The sequence below is a fragment of the Triticum aestivum genome, chromosome 7A (assembly GCF_018294505.1).
Source record: "Triticum aestivum cultivar Chinese Spring chromosome 7A, IWGSC CS RefSeq v2.1, whole genome shotgun sequence".
Classification (NCBI taxonomy): Eukaryota; Viridiplantae; Streptophyta; class Magnoliopsida; order Poales; family Poaceae; genus Triticum; species Triticum aestivum.
The window spans coordinates 610,357,172-610,377,463 of record NC_057812.1 but is presented as its reverse complement, the minus strand read 5'-3'; the positions used below and the strand labels follow the sequence as shown (position 1 = coordinate 610,377,463).

Below are 20,292 nucleotides of genomic sequence, written 5' to 3'. Positions count from 1 at the left end.
AGGCAAAGAGAAGCCACGGTCGACATGAGTGGCAAGGAGGACGCACTCACCCTCTTGCGGCTGCGGCTCGAGTTCGTTCCTCGGTAGCCTCCCAGGTCCAGGGGCAATCAAGCCCCTGCTTCCATATCATCCAAATCTTCTTGTCGAATTGTAGACCGGATCCAGTCCCCCTGAACCCAGCCGGGCGGCAATCTGGACCTTCATGATGACCCCCGACTCGTCTTCTTGCCCTTCGACTTCGCCGCCGCCGTCGCCTTCTTGGCGTGCTCCAGGGCCGTTGTCCTATCCTTCCCCATCATCGTGGGTTGCTCACGGGCAAAGCAGCGGCGTTGAGAGCGGAGAAGGGCACGGTGGAGAAGCAGAGGAGGAGGAAGAGGAATAAGGGACACTATGCAAACGCATCGGCCTCAATGCCTTTTATGGGCTCACTTCCGAGTGGCTAATGTGTGGGCCCAAGCAATCCTATCAAATCCCGCAACAGTCATGCGCTCGGTACGTAGCAAAAAAAGCGGCACGAGAATCGAGGAAATCCTGCCTAATCCATTCCGTTTACCGCGGTGCCCTCCGTCCTGCGCGCTTCTCCAAATTTAGAATCCCGTAAGATCCGGGAACGACAGTGCAACCAGTTGCACCAAAGATTTCGTACCATTCCAACAGTCGAAGCACATCAGTATAAGTTCACTCGACAAACCCTGAATGGATCAAGGTGGCTGAGAATGAAGTTAAAGGTTCAGCATGGTTCGCTGACCCAAGTAAAATGCCTCTGAAGCATAAAAATCAGGTCGGAACCATCTCCAACTTCATCTCCCTTCGGGGGCTAATGAAGATGACATGTACCTAGGGTAGGGTAATAGGCCTGACCTAGACACCCTTCCCAAGGACACTGTCCTATAGTCAAAGACATTCAAAGGACAACAACATCTACCGACTGAAACGACCTCAGAGTGCAACCCACTCGACCAACAATTTTACTCGGATAACCCAATTCCATTCGACCAAGATATAATCACTTGACCATACTAGAAACCACTCGGAGTACAGAAGATCTAAAGTCACTTAGGATGGCAACGGTCAGGCGTTCACTCGTAATCTTGGTCTTTATTGCTGGTGTTACCAGTAACGTCTCACCTTAATGTACATTGAACTCCTTATAACATGGGCTGGCTGGGGTCATGGCGCACTCTATATAAGCCACCCCCCTCCTCTGGGACAAGGGTTCGCACCCCCTGTAACTTCACGCATAATCTAGTCGACCGCCTCCGGGCACCGAGACGTAGGGCTTTTACTTTCTCCGAGAAGGCCTGAACTCGTAAATCTTGCGTGCACAACCTCATCATAGCTAGGATCTTGCCTCCTCTTACGTACCGCCTATTCTACTGTTAGACTTAGAACCACGACACCGGCCGACCCAGAATTTCCGGCGGACGGAAGTTCCGGCTAGGTTCCGGGCTACACAGAGAGATTGCAAAAAAGAGCAGTTTCTCTGGGTACCTCGGAAGTTTCTCGGACCCCTGCCGAACCTTCCGGTCGCCGGAAGTTCCGGCCATCCCGGAAGTTCTCGCTTGAACAGAAGCTTTGCACTGTGAGACTTTTCAGATCAATGTGAGAAAGTAAGTTGATTCCCCAGATGTTTTTATGATGCACCCCCTCTTAATAGTGTGGCTGCCCTAAAGACTCAAGAAATAAGAAAAACACTATCGAACTCCGCTTTTCTTGGGCACTCCGCTTTTCCTTTTTCAATAAGAGAGGGAAAAACCATCCATGCTTCACTTTAACTTAATCAGTGATGTTTACACTAGAGCATGTGGTTAGAAACACAAATGAAGTTGTAATAGATGTTAAAAACAATTTAGTGCAGCAATGCACTTTCACACGCTGATTAGAAAGAAAAAGCTAGAGTGCAGCAGCGACCATGAAACGCAACACAACAAGGAGAGGAGGGGCGTCATTGCCATCAAACGTCGGCGTCTATGTCGCTAACGCTCTGAGACCCTGGGGGCAAGTCGAGGTGCTGTGTGGCGTGACGGCGCTGCTGAGAAACAACTAGATAATAGATGAACAAAGGGAGTACTTTTTTGTTGAGGCGTGTTATACAATACCTGAAAGAAGCACCCCTCGTATCAATTGATTGTGGAGAACATAGAAATACGCTTTCCAAATTGTCCTAGTAATAATATGAGTTTATGCCTTCGCACTAGTCTCGTCACGACCACACATCTCATGGGCCCATCGACCAGATATCCATCCAAAATTCGCGACAACGAGCAACGCTGCGCGCAAAAGCAATCCATCCAAAAAAGCCCGATCCCAACTAACATCCACCTACCCAAGACGCATGACTTCCTCGCATCCCCACACCCTGCCTCACCCTTAGAAAAGAAACACGCCTCCCCCGCCACGTCACCTATCCGCGCCACCCCCTTTACCCCATTCTCTGTCACCCATCTCCAATCCGACGGCCCGCACCCCGCATCACGTGGATCGCGGTCACACCCCTAGTCCCAAACCGCACTACTATAAAGCCACCTCCCCCCACACAACACAACCATCAACATTATCTAGATCCACCTATCTTCTCCTCCACCTGCAACCATCAATATTGTCTAGATCTAACCATATTCTCCTCCACCCGCCGCCGCCACCACCACTCCTTAGACCTAACTATCTTCTCCTCCACCGGCAACCATGAACATTGTCCAGATCTAACTATCTTCTCCTCCATCCACCGCCGCCACTTCCACTCTCTAGACATGTTTGCCCTCGTAAATCCATCATCTATGTTTTCCTCCTAGGTGAGATTGTGGTATTCCAAGGCGTTGATGCACTGCACCATCCACCCTTTTCCCGACGCACCACAGTCGTTGCCCAGGCCATCCTCCTTTTACATCTTGGACGAAGACGGCGAGATCCAAAGTCAAAGGTAAGAAAAAATAATGTATTCTCTACGAGCATAAAGGATTTTGTTCATACCATTTTTTGTTTTTTCTAGTGAGCATATTAGAACTAAATGCATATTTCCCAGGCTTCCATGGAAATCTCATTGTTCAAGTGCAGTACATGCATTAAGATATTCAACTAGGATTATAGCAAGCCGCAGACGCGCCACACCATTCACCCTTTTCCAACGCACCACATCCATTGCCCCACTGTTAGGCCATCATTTACATCTTGGAACGGAGAAGACGAGATCTAAAGTCAAAGGTAAGGAAAAGCAATTTGTTCATGAGGAGCATAAAAGTTTTTTGTTGATACCATTTCTGTTTTTTCTAGGGAGTATATTAGAACTAAATGCATGTTTCTCAGGCTTTTTTTGAAAATCTCATTGTTCAAGTGCAACATTAAGAGCTAGGATTATCCCAAGGTGTTCTTTCGAATTATGTGTTTATGCCAATGAAGTTCTCTGAAGTAACCAATCAAGGGAACATGTATCCAACACAACACCCATCTCACTTGGGTTTCACATTTTTTTTCCGAGCCTATCTTTGTTTGTTTTCCAATGTCTCTCTAGTGCACATCCACCCCAGTCGGATTCTCTTTCGAACCATGCTCGGTTCACCGAGGTTTGCCCCAATAATCCACCGAAGTTTGTGTTGCCTCTTTTGGTGACCGTGATTTCGGGAATAATTGTTGATCTAACTATTAAAAACATGTCAAGGTAAAAAGAATGAAATGTTGTTCTTCATTGTTTCACCCACCCACCCATCACTGAATGTCCTTTCCTCAATTAAAACTCGTCGTCTCGTCAATGCCTAGAAATGGCAAACAGTCAAAGTCATTTGCGGCTTTCTTGTGCATAGAGGGTGTGCATTGGAGCATGCCAGGAAGAATTCCCCTTTCTCCATTTTAGGATTTTTCTGTTTTTTTTTTTATGAATTGGGCAGCGTAATGTTAGATTTTTGAAAGGGGTTTGAGCCGATTCTAAGGAAATGCTAAAACTATGAATTTTTTTATTCTAGTATCAGGAAAAAAAAAGTTCACTGCATGCCATTTGTTTCAGAGGGGTATTGTTTTTCCGAATGACGGGATTTCTACATTCATTAAGAAAAAAAAGATAAGTTTCTTGATTAATTAGGAAACACCCAGCGAAAACCAGATTACCCCGTTACTATTACTAAAGGAAACCGGGACCCCCCACACACACCAATCCGCGCACCACCGCGCCCCTCGCGGCCGAATGCCGCAACCCGACGCGCTCCACCGGGCCTCCACCACGCCCGACAGTTCAGGGCCCGGCCGCTGCCCGTGCCGCCGGCCGACGGGGCCGCACGGCAGCGAGCGAGCTGGGATGAAGTCAGGCGTGGAGGTGGACGGCGGCTCCGATCCTGGTGACGGCGCCGCTGGACTTCGGGATGGATGGAGAGAGGGTAGCGAGAGGGTTCCGGATCTGCTCTTTGTTGTGGCTGGGTATCAGAGGGCTGAAAGGGGGTATGTTACTGGCTTTGTAAGATCATCGTGCAGTCTTATGCTTATACCACATCTCTAGTCTGTGAAAAACTACATATTACTCCAATTGTCCTGTGGGATAGTACCGAAATAGTTAACCTTTTATTTACACCGGCCTATTTCGTATGGTTCATTTGAATCCTTCAGGATTGTAAACATCAAATTTAAGACTGTTTGCGAGGAACAACTGTCTAATCTAATTGAAGTTACATGTTTCTGGAGTGTACCATGGTGAAAATGGCCAATCGTTCACTGCCCCGTTAGAGTTACTGTTAATTCATCGCATCGGTGCCCAAAGATTTGTTGCCCTGGTGATAATGAACTTGTAACTTGTGAACAAGCTCATGCCTCCAGTCTGCTGGTAAATATACTATGAACCATTGACCACGCCTCTATGTGTTTTTCTTCAAGAGTTATATAGACAAACTGTTCTTTATTGGGAAAAAAAATACAGAACAAACTGTTTCATCCAGTAATATTGTGTTTATAAACTTCTAAGGTACAGTGTTTAGTTGGATCACAGTCTTCTCTGTTGACATCATGTGCTGTCATTAAGAGGAAGCATATGAAATCTAATCATTGGTGAAATGTTGCACTAATGTTTTGGGAATTTGACATTTTAATTTTTGCATTACTGAAGTATCTCCCATTGCTTTCCTTCAGGTTTTTTCTGTACAATATCCTCAGACAAGTAACCGTGGAAAAGAAAGGCATGGCAAAACCATTGGTGAGGAAGGTTGCAGAGTGAGCTGCCATTACTGCGTTAAGGTGGTTTCGAGTTACAACCGCCTAGAGCACCATTTAACAGGCATCAGGGGCAATGTCAGCACAAGCTTAAGGAGTTCACTTGTGGATCGCAAGAAGAGAAAGCTTGGATGCTCAGAAAAATGAAGAAACGGAAGCATGAACATGATGAGGTTCCTCACACAAGCCCAGCCCTTCCATCTGCTCAAGTCCAGCAACCACAGCTACAACCAACTGTGTCCAATAACCGCTGCTTTCTTCATTGTCTACCGGATTTGAGGCAGCCCAAGGAAATCACATATAATTCTTGTCAACTGAAACCCAAGGTTGAGGCAAGTGATTACTTCGATTCTCCGTCAGCAAAATCAATAGGCAAGTTCTTCTCCAAACCTGCACCTGAGCCTACGTACGAAGCTGTTCTGCAGGAGCAACTAAGAGAAACTGAGAACCGCGCAAAGGAACTCAAGCAAGAGTGGCAAACAAGTGGCTGCACTGTAATTGTGGATAGTTGGAAGAGCAAGTGTGACAAAAGCTTCGTAAGTGTCCTGGTGCACTGCAGCAAAGGTACGCAGTTCCTCAGATCCATTGACGTCTCTGAAATCACTGAGGACTTGGATGAGCTAGAATCAATGCTTTCTCGCGTGGTTGATGATGTTGGTGCCCATAACATTGTTCAGATTGTCATGAATGACGTGTCACCCCATATGCAGATGGCACGGCAGTATGTGCTAAATAAATATGACAGTTTTTTCTTCGCGCTATGTGCTGACCATTGCATCAACCTTCTGCTTGAGAAAATAGCAGCGCTCGAGCATGTCAGTGAAGTCCTAATGAAGGCAAGGGAAATTACAAGGTTTTTATATGGCCATGCACTGCCAATGAAACTGAAAGGAAGATATGTTCAGGAGGAGATTTTGAGCAGTTCTTATCTGAGATTTGTGGCAGTGTTCATCACATTAGAGAGGTTAGTTTCTGCAAGAGTAGGTCTGGTGCAGATGATCAGCTCGCCTGAATGGGTTCCCTCTGGTTGGGCTTGTCTTGATTTGTTCGAGCGTATCCAGAGTATAGTAAAGACAGACGATGAATTTTGGCATGCTGCTGCTGAAATCGTGAAGGTTACAAAACCACTTGTTAGTGTGTTGTATAAACTGGAATCTGATATCTGTCCGATGGGTATCTTGTATGAAGCCATGGATAGAGCAAAGGAAGAGATATTTCTCAATGTTGGAGATGAAAGTGAGTTCTATTGGTGTATGATTGACAGGATATGGGATGGTTACTTGCATAGTCCCCTCCATGCTGCTGGTCAGATGCTAAACTCAAGGATCTTTTACACAGCTGGATTCCAGCCTGATGCTGAGATCAGCAGCGGCATCGCGGCCTGTACAATCCAACTGGGCAAGGCTCATTACAATGCCAGAAAAGCGTCTGCACAATTGGAAGTGTATGAAAAGAAGTTGGGCTATTTCGACACAGATCCAGCAATGCAGCAAATCATGGAATTACCACAAAGTAAGCTATACCCTAACCTCTTGCAAAATGACCACTCCCTAACAAGCCACTGACGGTAGTGCCTTTATGTGTCATATGTACTTGATTTTTTCCAATCTTAAGAGTGAGCTGGAATAGTGTCTGAGGTCCTCCACCAAATCTGATATGTGCATTTGTGCACCATAACATACAGTGCGCCAACATATTTAGTTAGCATGTGAACATGGCACAAATATATCATGTCATAAGTGCACTTCTATTCAAAGTTCAACTCCTCTGCATTAGCCTAACTTGTCAACATGGTTGTTTAAATAAATACTCCCGCCATCCCATAATGTAAGACGTGCTTGCAAAAACGTCTTACATTATGGGACAGAGGGAGTAGTAGAGAAGTTAAAAGGTTTACAGATGAACGTGTAGAATGATCAACTTCTCTGCATCAGGCTAAGTTTGTCAACATAGTTGCTTAGTTTGTTGCAAGTTACAAACTGGGGTATATGGTCTGCTTAAACTGTACAGGAGCCTTCTCTTCTTCCATTTTCACTTCAACTTTCAAACCCAAACATTTACACCCACTGAGATGATCACCATTTCATTCATCCGTTCATATCATACCACATGAATTACGCACCTTCTTACCACGCTTCACTCGACATTCGCAGTTGAATGGTGGTCGACGCACGGGGCTCGCGTGCCCGACCTGCAGACCCTGGCGAGGCGGGTCCTGAGCCAGACGTGCTTCGGCGCCACCAGGTACAACATCGACTGGAGCCTGTCGGAGAAGCTGCACGCCGAGTGGGACGAGATGACGCCGCCTGAACAGGAGAGGTTCCGGCAGAAGGAGTACGTCCACTACAACCGCGTCCTCGCCCGCGCCGCCCCGCTCCTGCACGGCACCTCCGTGAAGCAGCACGACAGGGTGACCATGGTGCTGCACGACTGGATCAGACCGCAGAAACAGGCCGCTGGTTGCCACTGAGTGACGGCCTTCAGTTGATGCTTTCGCCTCTCCTCCCGTTTTGTTATATGTATGTGTGTGTATGCGTTAAAGCCGGACCCATCTGACGTCTTCGTTCTAAAAAAATGTGTGTGTATGCTGTTGTAATGGTGTGCCGCAGTAATCTGTCGGATGCTCACTAGTGACACTCCCTTGGTACTGTCGTGGTCTGTTATGTTGTTGAAACCCTGCTGAATTTCCATGTTTGTTATGTTGTCGAAACCCTGCTGAATTTCTTGAACTCCTGCTGGATTACCAAGTTTGTTGTGTTGTTGAAACCCTGCTGAATTTCCAAGTTATTATTAGTGTGTGCCTGACATAAACTGTAGTATATTCTACTCTGAATTAGTTTTATCTTCAGACAGCATGTCGTGGATTAGCCTTTTCTTCAGGGTATTGTGGCTTTGCTAGAGCTTTCGTGCTTGTTTTTTCATGTTCACTGGGTACAACAATCATCATCTTCTTCTTTGTTTTTGCGAAAAGGTACAGCAATCATCTGAACATACAAACATGACGGCAAGGAGTTCTTGTAATCTCCTAGTACTAATTAGCAAGCCAATCACAATTTCAACATAGCTGCACCAAATCTGCCCCCTCTCGCTTAGAACTTAAGAAGCAAGCTTCCAGCAGACAGCAGCAACAAAGGGCGGCCAAGCTGTCGAAACACAAAGAGAGAGAGAGAGAGAGAGAGAGAGAGAGAGAGAGAGAGAGAGAGAGAGAGAATGCATGTCAGCAAGCTGGTGTCGCTACACTTGTATTTCTGCAAGTTTCATATACTCCCTCCGTTCCTAAATATAAGTCTTTTTAGTGATTTCAATATAAACTACATACGGAGCAAAATGAGTGAATCTACACTTTAAAATACATCTATATACATCCATATGTAGTTCATATTAAAATCTCTTAAAAGACATATATTTAGGAACTGAGGGTAGTAGTAGATAAATCAGTGTACATTGTATGCTCCGAACAAGAGAAAAATGGAATACGACTTTTTCAGGCATGCTCTGATTCTCTGAATTCTGTGGTAACTAAGTTTTGGATAAATTGCTCTGGAAATATGAAAAGGTCTCAGAAACGTTGACCTTCAGCTGTTGTCATTTCAGTAAACGGTCTAACTGCATATTTTTATTTATCATTTACGAATCACAAATATCTTTCCACACCAAAAGGCCTAGCGTGACGGACAGCTACAAGGTTGGCTGAGTCAACCACTCCTAGTAACAGACACATCAGAACGGCAGCAACGACGAGTCACGAGGCGAGGGATGCGGGGCCCACCTCACCCACCAACGAACCCAACCCACTCCTTCCCTCCCGGCCACACAAAACACCAGCCCCTCCAACGTCCAGTCCGACGCCGACGACCCACCGGCGACGGCGAGATCAATCTAGCTTCAGTTCAGAGATCTAACGCGATACTAGAACCGAGACGAAGGACGACTTGGGAAACTGAGAAGAGGAAGGAGGCGGGCTCAGTCTTACTATCCCTCCATGAAGGAGGGGGCGCTTTTAACAAGAATAATTTCTTTTTCCTTTGGTGCCTCTTTTGCAGGTTTTGGAAACGAAGAAGATCAAGAAGATCTTGAAGATTTATATATGTTTAAATAGGATAGAAAATAGATAGATTTACTATAGTTCATTCTTTTTGTAAGAATTTGTAATGGTATTTTTTAAGATAACTTTTGTCATTCAGAATTAATGCATAGAATTCAGAGCGGATCTGAGCTGGGCATAATGGCTCCCTCTCCTCCTCCCACCTGCCTCTCCCTCACCACCTCCCCACCACCTCCAATGGAGATCTCTAGTTCTACCCTCGATGGATGGTCTTCTACATTGGGATTTTGCTCCGGCCTTGCCCTAGCAGATCAGGTGAGACACAAGTTCGGCTCAACGGTTCACTTCTCCCCTTCTTGGGATTTCAAGGAGTTCTTTTTGCTGGCCATGTTCTCCTCAGCCTCCTTCCCTCTCTCAGTGGACTCGGTTGGCATTGTTGTACAATGCTGCATCGGTGGTTTAAGCTCTGGTTTTAAGGTTCTTCAGATCAATTCTTGTTCATTCAAACTCTCTGCGGCCAATAACAAAGTGGGGCATTTCATATATGGTTTGAAAGATCGTATTTGGCCGGATTTTGTGTGCCACTTTCATTTGTACAATGGTCGGTTTACTCGAGCTCCCATCTCCGATTCTTGTTGGCATGCTGATGAGGAATTGTTAGACATCTCTACGAGATACCCTATAGCGGTCAAAACTCATTTGGGTTCTCCTCCAAAGAATTCTACTTTGGTCTCCACGTCGGCTCATGTCCTAAGCAAATTTCAGCTTGCTCGCATTGATCACATGGCTTTCTAAAACAAGAATTTTTCTGAAGCTTCCACTTCCCGCCTAAAAGATCATAGCTCCAAGGTTCCAAATCAGTCACTGGTTCAGTCAGATTTGAATCCATAGCCCATTAAGACGAATTATTCAAATTCTTTTTCATTATTGGAGCGGTTTCTCAGGCAGGAGCAATTTGGGGAAAATCAATCAGTTGAGTATATTCTCCTGGGCAGCTTTAAATGCTCAATTATGGCCCAATATCCATCACCGTCGCAATGTTTTCTCGCCTCGGCATTCAAATATGCTCCCCCATGAGGACTGGCCTCCTTTGCTCGAAACTCACCACAAGGCCGACCTGTCCCAAGCCCAATATACTACTAAGGAAATTATGGAATTGGCCACTAGTTGGGCTTCTTTATGCTCGAGATGCCCCCAATGGGGCCATAAAAATATTTCTTGTCAAGCCAGCCTCATTTGCATTAAATGTTCAGTGCCTGACCACAAGGCAGTTAATTGTCCCATGATAATCAAGTAACGACCCAATTTTGGTCAAATGTCTGCTGACCCTGGGAACCTTAATCACAACGGTGTTTTCGCACCTACAGTTCCCTCTCACCGTAAACAGAAGTTGCATCCTACCGTGAGATGCACAATGTGTGGATTCTATGGACATGTGGATCGATCCTGCTTCCTAGGATCACAGAGAATAGATGGGTATGGGTCCCGAAATCACCTCCTATTGACAACCCTACCCCCCCATGCTTCGTCTTCCACCTCGATTACCCAAACGTCCCCCTCCTGCTCCACTCCAACCCCCCAATGGCATCCTCGCTGCCACTGCCACCATTGACGCCACCCCCAACACCATCCTCCGCCATGGCCCCTCAACCCTGTACCCTTCCTGCCGCCAGGCTTTGCGGTGGAGCCAGGGCTAGCGGATCGTCTGGTGCGGTCAGGCATGGTGGTTGGACCTATCGTGCCGCTCAACCACGATTTCCTGGCCATAGCTGAAGCAAGTCACTACGTTCCACTCCACCGTCGGGCTGCCATTCGTACAATGGTTGAAGGTTTGCTTCATGAAGCCCAGCTTTTCACTACTGAATCCAGTGACCATCCGTTTGACATGGGTTTTTTTGGTTTTGTGGATTCTTTTATGCGCGATACTGCTGTTGCCACCCCCTTGAACTTGAAGATGAGGATTTATTAATCACCTTTGTTCCTCACAACGAAGCTCTAAACAGACGTACCACTTCTTTCGGTCTAGTGATTTGGCTTATGTTTTTTGGTTTTCCCTACGATTACCAAACTGACTACTACATCAACAAAGCTTTTGGGGGTTATGGTTCCTTGGTTTTTGTGTACAATCCGCGACAAGATAGGCAGTTCATCCTTCTCAAAGCACGGGTGATTCGTATGAATTTGATTCCTAAGAGCTTTGTGGTCTAGCAATTGGGTGGTGTGCACGACTGCTGGACAGTTCAGATCACAATCCTTCGTAGTAATTAATGAAATGGATTGCTACCAGAAGTGCCTCCGGCTAGCGAGGAACCACCACCCCCTGACGGTAATCCACACCCACAGTTTGGTCCAGATCTTACTGCTGAACAGTTGTATCAACAACAAGTTCATAATTGGCTAGTTCAAAATGCGGCACCCCCAATGGTGCTCAACATAACAATGGTGCTCCTAATGCGGGCTGGGGAGCCTGGCCTGAACCCCCTACTCCTCCCATGCCACCTCATCTAGTGAATTACCAAGCATGGCTTGCAGCTCAAGGTCTCACTGTTTTGCATGGAATTGTGCCTGATAACAATATCTCTGACAACCCAATACAAGCCTGGAATGATTCTATTACAATTTCTGATGATAGTACTTCTGCACAATCAAACTTGGTCATTGTTCCTGTCCATGCTCAAGGTTCAGCTATTGCATCCCAGCCCAACCAGATGATCCAATCTATTGAAGAAGTCTTAACTATCTTGGTGGATATTCATAGCCAAGGTATGCAGTTTGGTCTGTCTGCTCAGGGCGATGCTCTGTTATCCATCATGTTGTCAGATCCAATACCATGTCAGCAGCTCAATAATGTCTTGCTTGATGCTCTTCACCCGCTGATTGCTTCGATGGGACCCTGGTTTACCGGCTATGGTTTTAGGCAGGATAGTTATCACACTGAGGTTCAGGTTTCAGCTGGTTCTGATGGTCTGCAGTTTAACCAGATTGCCCTCCTAGCACTTGTGATGGAGTCCTTGGTGATCATCAAGGAGATTGATGATGGCCTGGATATTTTCTCTGATAGGATGATTGATCCTCAACCAGTGAATGTGGAGACCTATGAGATATCTGACACTTATATCACTCCTGCTGCTATTGATACTAAATCATCTCTGACTGGTCTGGTGTCTGGACACTCTGAAACCCAGGCGGGTTTGTTGCAACCAACGACTCTGGTAATCTTTGAGTCTACTCTCATTGACAGCTCTACGGCTAGCAAGCGTAAGGGGAAGTTGCCGGCCCCGGTTGACATTTCCACACTCAGGCGCAACAATCGTTCTGACAAATATGATGGATTTCGTGCCTCTTCGCTCTCTGAAGCCTGTCCCAACAAGTCCAAATGAAGCCCCGTGTCATGCCTTCTGCTGCTACCAATACTTCCAATGTTGCTTCATTTGTGCTGCCATCACCACCATGCAATCCATTGGCACCTAGTTATGTGCCATTCCCGAGGAGGAACTCTCCATCGCTACGCTCACTGAAGACAAGACAGGCTCCTCTGCCTTTGCTTAAGAGCTGCATTTTCTTTATTTTTAGTTAAATTGTACTTTTGAAGAACTAGAATGTTTTATGTTGGAATATTCGTGGACTTAATTCCTCCCAAAAATAATTAGCGCTATCGAATGCTATCCAGAATAGTGGGTGCGCGATTATATGCTTGCAAGAAACAAAAATGACGACGTTTGATGCCACCACCCTTAAGTCCCTCTGCCCTAAACGCTTTGATAGATATGCATTCATTCCATCTATAGGTGCATCGAGGGAGGGGGGCTAGTGACGATCTGGAATAGCAGTATTTTATCTGGTACCATGATAATTGAAGAACAATTTGCGTTAGATATCAACTTTATATCCACCCAAAATGCTCATAGCTATAACTTGATAAACATTTACGGTTCGTGCCAAGGGGAACAACGTGCCAATTTTGCCCAGTGGTTATTTGATCTTGACATTCCCTCTACTGAAGATTGGTTACTTCTCGGTGATTTCAATTATATTAGTTCACATGATAATTGTAACATGCCTGGAGGAAACACACAAGATATGTTCACCTTTAATGATTTTATTCGAGACCAAGAACTCACTGAACTTCCTATCAAAGGTAGGGCCTATACATGGTCCAACATGCAGCAAAACCCTCTCCTCGAATAGCTAGATTGGTTTTTTTACCACTCTAAGTTGGACCACCTCCTTCCCCAATACAATGGTAAACCCTCTTGGATGTCCTGTATCTGATCACATACCTTGCACAGTTGTTATGCAGACCAAGATACCTAAAAGAAAAATATTCAGATTTGAATCATATTGGATTGCACACCCGGGCTTTCATGGAATTTGTTGAAAGTGCCTGGAACAAGCCAATCAAGTTTGGAAAAAATAATAAGGCTGCTTCCATACTCTGTCAAAAACTCAAAGTTGTGCGTCGAGATTTAAGTCACTAGAGTAAGAAAATCTCTCGTCTCAAGGTAGCTATTGACAACACAAATAAAGCTATTTTGGAGCTAGACTCGATTGAAGAGTGCCGAAAGTGAAGGCAACTTGAGGAACATTCTCAAACATCACCTCATTAGATTACTCCACTATCAAAAGGAGTATTGGAAGAAAAGATGCATGATTCGATGGATTAAATTTGGCGACGAGAACATTAAATTTTTCCAAATTGTTGCCACAGAGAGATACAAGCGTAACTGCATTGCAACTCTGAAAACTGACCAGGGGTGCTTGTCGACAACCACACAGGCAAAGAATCCATTCTTCTAGAAGCGTTTAAACAATGCTTGGGTACGTGCACCACTCCGAACATGAAATTTAATCTATCGGCTCTTCTTAGGTAGCATGTGGACTTTGATAGTCTCACCACACCCTTCTCACATGCTGAGGTTGACGCGGTGATCAACAAGATGCCCCCTGATAGGGCCCCGAGCCCTGATAATTTTAATGGGGCATTTCTGAAAGCATGTTGGTCTATCATCAAATTCGACTTCTATAGATTATGTGATGAATTCTATAATGGAGAGCTCATTCTGGAGTGTTTGAACAATGGATACATCACATTAATACCCAAGAACAATGTATAAGAAACGGTCAATGACTTTCATCCGATCACATTGCTCAATTGTTGTCTTAAAATGATCACCAAACTCTTGGCCAACCGACTACAGAAAATCATCCTATAAATTGTGCACCGCAACCAGTATGGTTTTCTACGTGGAAGATCTATACATGACTGCCTAGCATGGGCATTCGAGTACATACATCAATGTTAGACATCACAAAAAGAGGTGGTTTTGCTTAAACTTAATTTCTCCAAAGCCTTTGACACTATCCAACATTCTTCCATGCTGCAAATTATGAAGAACATGGGCTTCAATGACAAATGGATCTAATGGATTCAATGTATATTCTCTTTAGGCAAATCCTCTGTCCTCTTAAACGGCACCCCGGGAAAAATCTTCCACTGCAAATGTGGTGTTAGACAAGGCGACCTGTTGTCCCCCTTGATCTTTGTCCTTGCCACGTATCTTCTTCAAACAACAATCAATGATGCTCTCTGTAGGAATCTACTAGATTATCCCATTTGCTCTTGCGATAATGGAGATTACCCTATCATACAATATGCGGATGACACTATCATAATCATGCCAGCCTGCCTGAGTCAAGCCAATAAGATCAAAGAGATCCTAGCCGATCATGACACGTCTATTGGGCTCAAGATTAACTTTCATAAGTCAACGCTGGTCCCGATAAACACCCCAACGGACAAATGCAACGGTCTTGCTACCCTTTTTGGTTGCTCTATGGCCACCATGTCGTTCACGTACCTGGGGCTTCCCTTGGGCATGCACCATGAGACCGTCAGTTCAAGACATGACACCATTGGTCTGCAAAGCAGAAAGAAACATCACAGCGGCCATGTCCTTTATGTCGTACGCCGACAAGCTATCCCTCATGAACTCCTTGATCACATCACTAATTATGTTTTCAATGGGAACCATTAGATTACCACCAAAAATTGTAACCCAACTAGACAAGATCGGATGACATTGCTTGTGGAGAAAGAAGAGTGATGATGGTATGAAGTGTAACTCGCTCGCGGACTGGGACGTGGTGTGCAGACCAAAGAAGGGCGGGGGTTTGGGGATCATTAACTTGCGAGTTCAAAATGATGCCTTGCTGCTCAAATTTCTTCATAAATTTTACAACAGACAGGATAAACATTGGGTGAATTTGATATGGGAGTCTTACTATGGGAGCTCAGTCCCGCATGCAAAGGACCCGTGTGGATCCTTTTGGTGGAAGTATCTGATCCAACTTATGCCCACCTACCGCGGTGTGACCAAAATTCAAGTTGGTAGTGGATCCTCAACCCTTTTCTGGAAGGATAACTGGAACCAAACAACTGACGCTGAAGCTTACCCTAGGTCCTTCTCCTACATGATGATTAAAGCCGTTGATTGCTTGTATCCGCGTTGGTAATTCCCCAAAGAGGAGAGGATGATGCAGCACAACAACGGTAAGTATTTCCGTCAGTTACAGAACCAAGGTTATCAATCCCGTAGGAGAACCGAGCAATACTATGTAAACAGCACCTGCACACAAACAACAAAAACTTGCAATCCAACACATAAGAGGGGTTGTCAATCCCTCCTCGGTATTGACATATATTAAATTGTATGAGATTTGATAAATAGATCTAGCAAAAACACAAAATAAAGTAAGTAAATAAAAAGTGTAGCAAGGTATTTTTGGATTTTTGGATAAATAGATTTGGAAATAATATGATAGGAAATAGACCTGGGGGGCATAAATTTCACTAGAGGCTTCTCTCAAGAAAATAGCATACGGTGGGTAGACAAATTACTGTTGGGCAATTGACAGAAAATAAAATAATTATGATGATTCCAAGGCAATGATCATGTATATAGGCATCACGTCCATGATTAGTAGACCGACTCCTGCGTGCATCTACTACTATTACTCTACACATCGACCGCTATCGAGCATGCATCTAGTGTATTAAGTTCATGGAGAAACGGAGTAATGCAATAGTAATGATGACATGATGTAGACAAGATCTATTCATGTAGGAATAGACCCCATCTTTTTATCCTTCATATCAAATATACATGCGTGTCATGTCTCTTTCTGTCAATGAGATTGAGCACCGCAAGATCGAACCCACCACAAAGCACCTCTTCCCATTGCCAGAAAAAATCAATCTAGTTGGCCAAACCAAACCAAAGTTTCGGAGAAGAAATACGAGGCTATAAAGATCATGCATAAAAGAGTTCAGCAAAGACTCAAATAATATTCATGGATAGATCTGATCATAAACTCACAATTCATCGGATCCCAACAAACACACCGCAAAAAGTCATTACATCAAATAGATCTCCAAGAACATCGAGGAGAACATTGTATTAAAGATCAAAAAGAGAGAAGAAGTCATGTAGCTACTACCTATGAACCCATAGGTCTGTGGTAAACTACTCATGCATCGTCGGAGGGGCAAGGGTCATGATGAAGAACCCCTCTGTGATCGTTGCCCCCTCTGGCAGAGTGCCGGAATAGGGCTCTGGATTGGATCTCGTGGTTCTGGAACTTGCGACAGCTGGAATTGTGTTTCGTCGACTCCCCTAGGGTTTTTGGTATTTTAGAGTATTGATAGAGGTAGAGATCGATGGAGGGGTGCATGTGGGCTCCACTACCCACCAGGGCACGCCATGGTGCCTAGTGGGCCCCACAGGCCCCCTCTGGTGCATTTCTTGGGCCTCCTGGATGGCTTTTGGGCAGAAAAAATCTCCAAAAAGTTTCGTGGCATTTGGACTCCATTTAGTATTGATATTATGCGAAGTAAAAAACAAGTAAAAAATAGCAACTGGCACTGGGCACTATGTCAATAGATTAGTCCCAAAAAATGATATAAAGTTGCTAGTAAATGAGTATAAAACATCAAAGAATGATACTTTAATAGCATGGAACAATCTAAAATTATAGATACGTTGGAGACGTATCAACATCCCCAAGCTTTTCCCGTCAACGAAAACGACCGAGAATTCCCAATACTTGCTATGCTAGATAGATCATAGGTGGTTCCCAAACATAAAATAAAGTTTATTCCTTTTTCCACCATCGTTTCACAATCCATGGCTAGCTGTATCCACGGGTGCCTTCCATACCAACACTTTCCAAGGAATTTATGATTTGACAACATAAAGTAAATTTCTTTTCCAATTCAGGATTGGGCATCCCTATTACCGGCCACACTCTTGTGCAATGACAAGTGAATGAACAATCATCTTGAGAATAACACATCTAGCATGGAAAATTTGGCCACCCCCTGCCGCTTCATGAGCGGTACAGGCACACAAAGAGTAGATTCATTTTGAAAATTAGAGTTGGCACATACAAATTTACTTGGAACGACATGGAAATACAGCATATAGGTGGGTATGGTGGACTCATTTGGCACAACTTTGGGTTTAAGGAGTTTGATGCACTAGCAGTATTCCTGCTTAGTATAAGGAAAGGCTATCAAATAGATTGAGAAGCAACCAACCAAGAATGAAAAATTATCATAAATGAGCATTAAGCATAATTTACACCGAATAATGTACCACAAATAGGATGTAACTTCATTGCATAAATATTAACTTTCGTGCTTGCATAGGGAATCACAAACCTTAACACCAATATTCCTACTAAAGCATAATTACTCACCAACATGACTCACATATTACTATCTCCATATCGCAAAACTATTGCAAGGAATCAAGTTTTAATATCCAATGTTCTTCATGATAGTTTTTATTATCCCTCTTGAATATCTATCACTTTGGGACTAGTTTCATATATTACCATTGCTTATAACAAGCTCTCAAACAAATTTAAGTGAAGAACAAGAGCACAAATATTTCTTCAAAATTTTCATCTCTCAAAATAATATAAGTGAAGCATGAGAGGATATTTCTTTAAAATTGTATTAACTCACAAAATAATCTAAGTGAAGCATGAGAGTATATTTCTTCAAAATTAAATCACCGTTGTGCTCAAAAAGATATAAGTGCAGCACTAGAGCAAATCCCTAGCTCAAAAGATTTAAGTGAAGCAAATAGAACAATTCTAACAAATCATAGCATCATTATGGCTCTCTCAAATAGGTGTGTCCAGCAAGGATGATTGTGAAAAACTAAAAAGCAAAACAAGCAAAGACTCATATAATACAAGACACTCCAAGCAAAACTCATGATATGTGATGAATAAATATATATTTCCAAGTAAAATTACCGATGGTTGTTGGAAGAAACAGGGGATGCCTTCATGGGAATCCCCAAGCTTAGTTGCTTAGTTATCCTTGAATATTACCTTGGGTTGCCATGGGCATCCCCAAGCTTAGGCTCTTTTTACTCCTTATTCCTTCATCCATCATGATCTCACCCAAAACTTGAAAACTTCAATCACACAAAACTTAACAAAACATTCATGAGATCCGTTAGTATAATAAAGCAACCACTTTAAGTACTATTACAAACCCATTCATATTTTATTATTGCATTATACCTAATGTATTCTAACTTTACCATGGCTTATTCCCTCGATACAATCCATAGATTTATCAAAATAAGCACACAATGCAATGAAAACATAATATGTTAAAAACAGAACAATCTGTAGTAATCTGGACTTTGACCATACTTCTGTAACTCCAAAAATTCAAAAAAATAGGTAGGAAATTTTTATATCAATCTTGTGTAAAAAATTTAGAATTTGTCGTTGCTTCAGTGTTTTTTAACAATTATGTTACTGGACGCAAAAGTTTGTGTTTTTCAATAGGATCAAATCAACTATCACCCAACATGATCCTAACGTCTTTACTTGGCAAAAAAACTAATTAAAACATAAAACACAATCATTATAGTAGCATAATTGCATATTTATTAAATAAAAGAAAAGAAAAACATATTGGGTTGTCTCTGAACAAGCACTTTTCCTTAAAGCCTGTTAGCTAGGCATTGATAATTTCAATGATGCTCGCACGAAGGACAAGAATTGAAGCACAAAGAGAGCATCATATAGCATGTGAAAGTCACAATTAAGTCTAACATACTTTCTATGCATAGGCATTTTATAAGCAAACAAATTATCAAAACAAGCAAAGGCTAGCATATGCAAAGAAGATGAATAAAACATAGAAAATCTCAACATGAAGAGAGGTAATTTAGTAACATGAAAATTTATACAACCATATTTCCCTCTCTCATAATAATTACATGTGGGATCATATTCAAATTCAACATATAGCTATCACGTAACATATTCTCTACATGATCCACATGCATGCAAAGTTGATACTCTTCCAATATAGTGGGATTATCATCAAATAAAGTCATGACCTCTCCAAGCCCACTTTTATAAAAAAATCACAAGATTGATCATTCTCCAAAGTAGTGGGATAATTATTACATAAAGTTGGGACTCTTTCAAACTCACTTTTAATATTATTGCAAACACTATTATCAATATCATATTCATCATGAGGCTTAAATAAATTTTCAAGATCATAAGAAGAATCACCCCAATCATGATCATTGCAATAAGTAGTGGACATAGCAAAATTAGCATCCCCAAGGTTAGGGTTTTGCATATTATTAGCACAATTGGCATTAATAGAATTTATAATAACATCATTGCAATCATGCTTTTCATTCAAGGAGCTATCATGAATCACTTTATAAATTTCTTCTTTTGACACGTCATCACAATTTTCAGATTCAGAATCTCAAGCAAAACTTCATAAAGATAATCTAGTAAACTCAATTCACTAGCAATTGGTTCATCATAATTGGATTGGATCTTTCAAAAAGATTAGCAAGTGGATGAGGATCCATAAGCTTTTTTGTTTTTTGATTTTCAATAAACACACAGTTATGGCAAACAAACAAGCAAAGCAACAAAGTAAAACATTTTTGTGTTTTTTTGATAAAACATTTTAGAAGTGGAGGAGATAAAAATGAGAGGCAAAT

General features: G+C 43.1%; 1 protein-coding gene across 3 annotated transcripts; it reads left to right on the top strand.

Moving 5' to 3' along the window:
* Positions 1-2,567: 2,567 nt before the first annotated feature.
* On the top strand, positions 2,568-7,871 carry LOC123148601 (uncharacterized). Of its 3 annotated transcripts, XM_044568067.1 has the most exons (4): positions 2,568-2,920; positions 3,023-3,201; positions 5,107-6,699; positions 7,341-7,871. In XM_044568067.1, exons 3-4 carry the CDS (start codon positions 5,319-5,321, stop codon positions 7,655-7,657), a joined length of 1,698 nt encoding a protein of 565 aa, XP_044424002.1. In that variant the 5' UTR covers positions 2,568-2,920; positions 3,023-3,201; positions 5,107-5,318; the 3' UTR covers positions 7,658-7,871. The 3 variants fall into 3 exon arrangements, with proteins under 3 accessions (XP_044424002.1, XP_044424004.1, XP_044424003.1); XM_044568069.1 differs by lacking the exon at positions 3,023-3,201; XM_044568068.1 differs by lacking the exons at positions 2,568-2,920; positions 3,023-3,201 and adding an exon at positions 4,137-4,425.
* Positions 7,872-20,292: the final 12,421 nt, after the last annotated feature.

Excerpts from the sequence above, each read along its gene's own strand:
- LOC123148601 (XM_044568069.1), top strand. The coding sequence starts at position 5,319 with ATGCTCAGAAAAATGAAGAAACGGAAGCATGAACATGATGAGGTTCCT. Across the intron at positions 6,700-7,340 it reads AATCATGGAATTACCACAAA|TTGAATGGTGGTCGACGCAC; the intron begins GTAAGCTATACC and ends CGACATTCGCAG.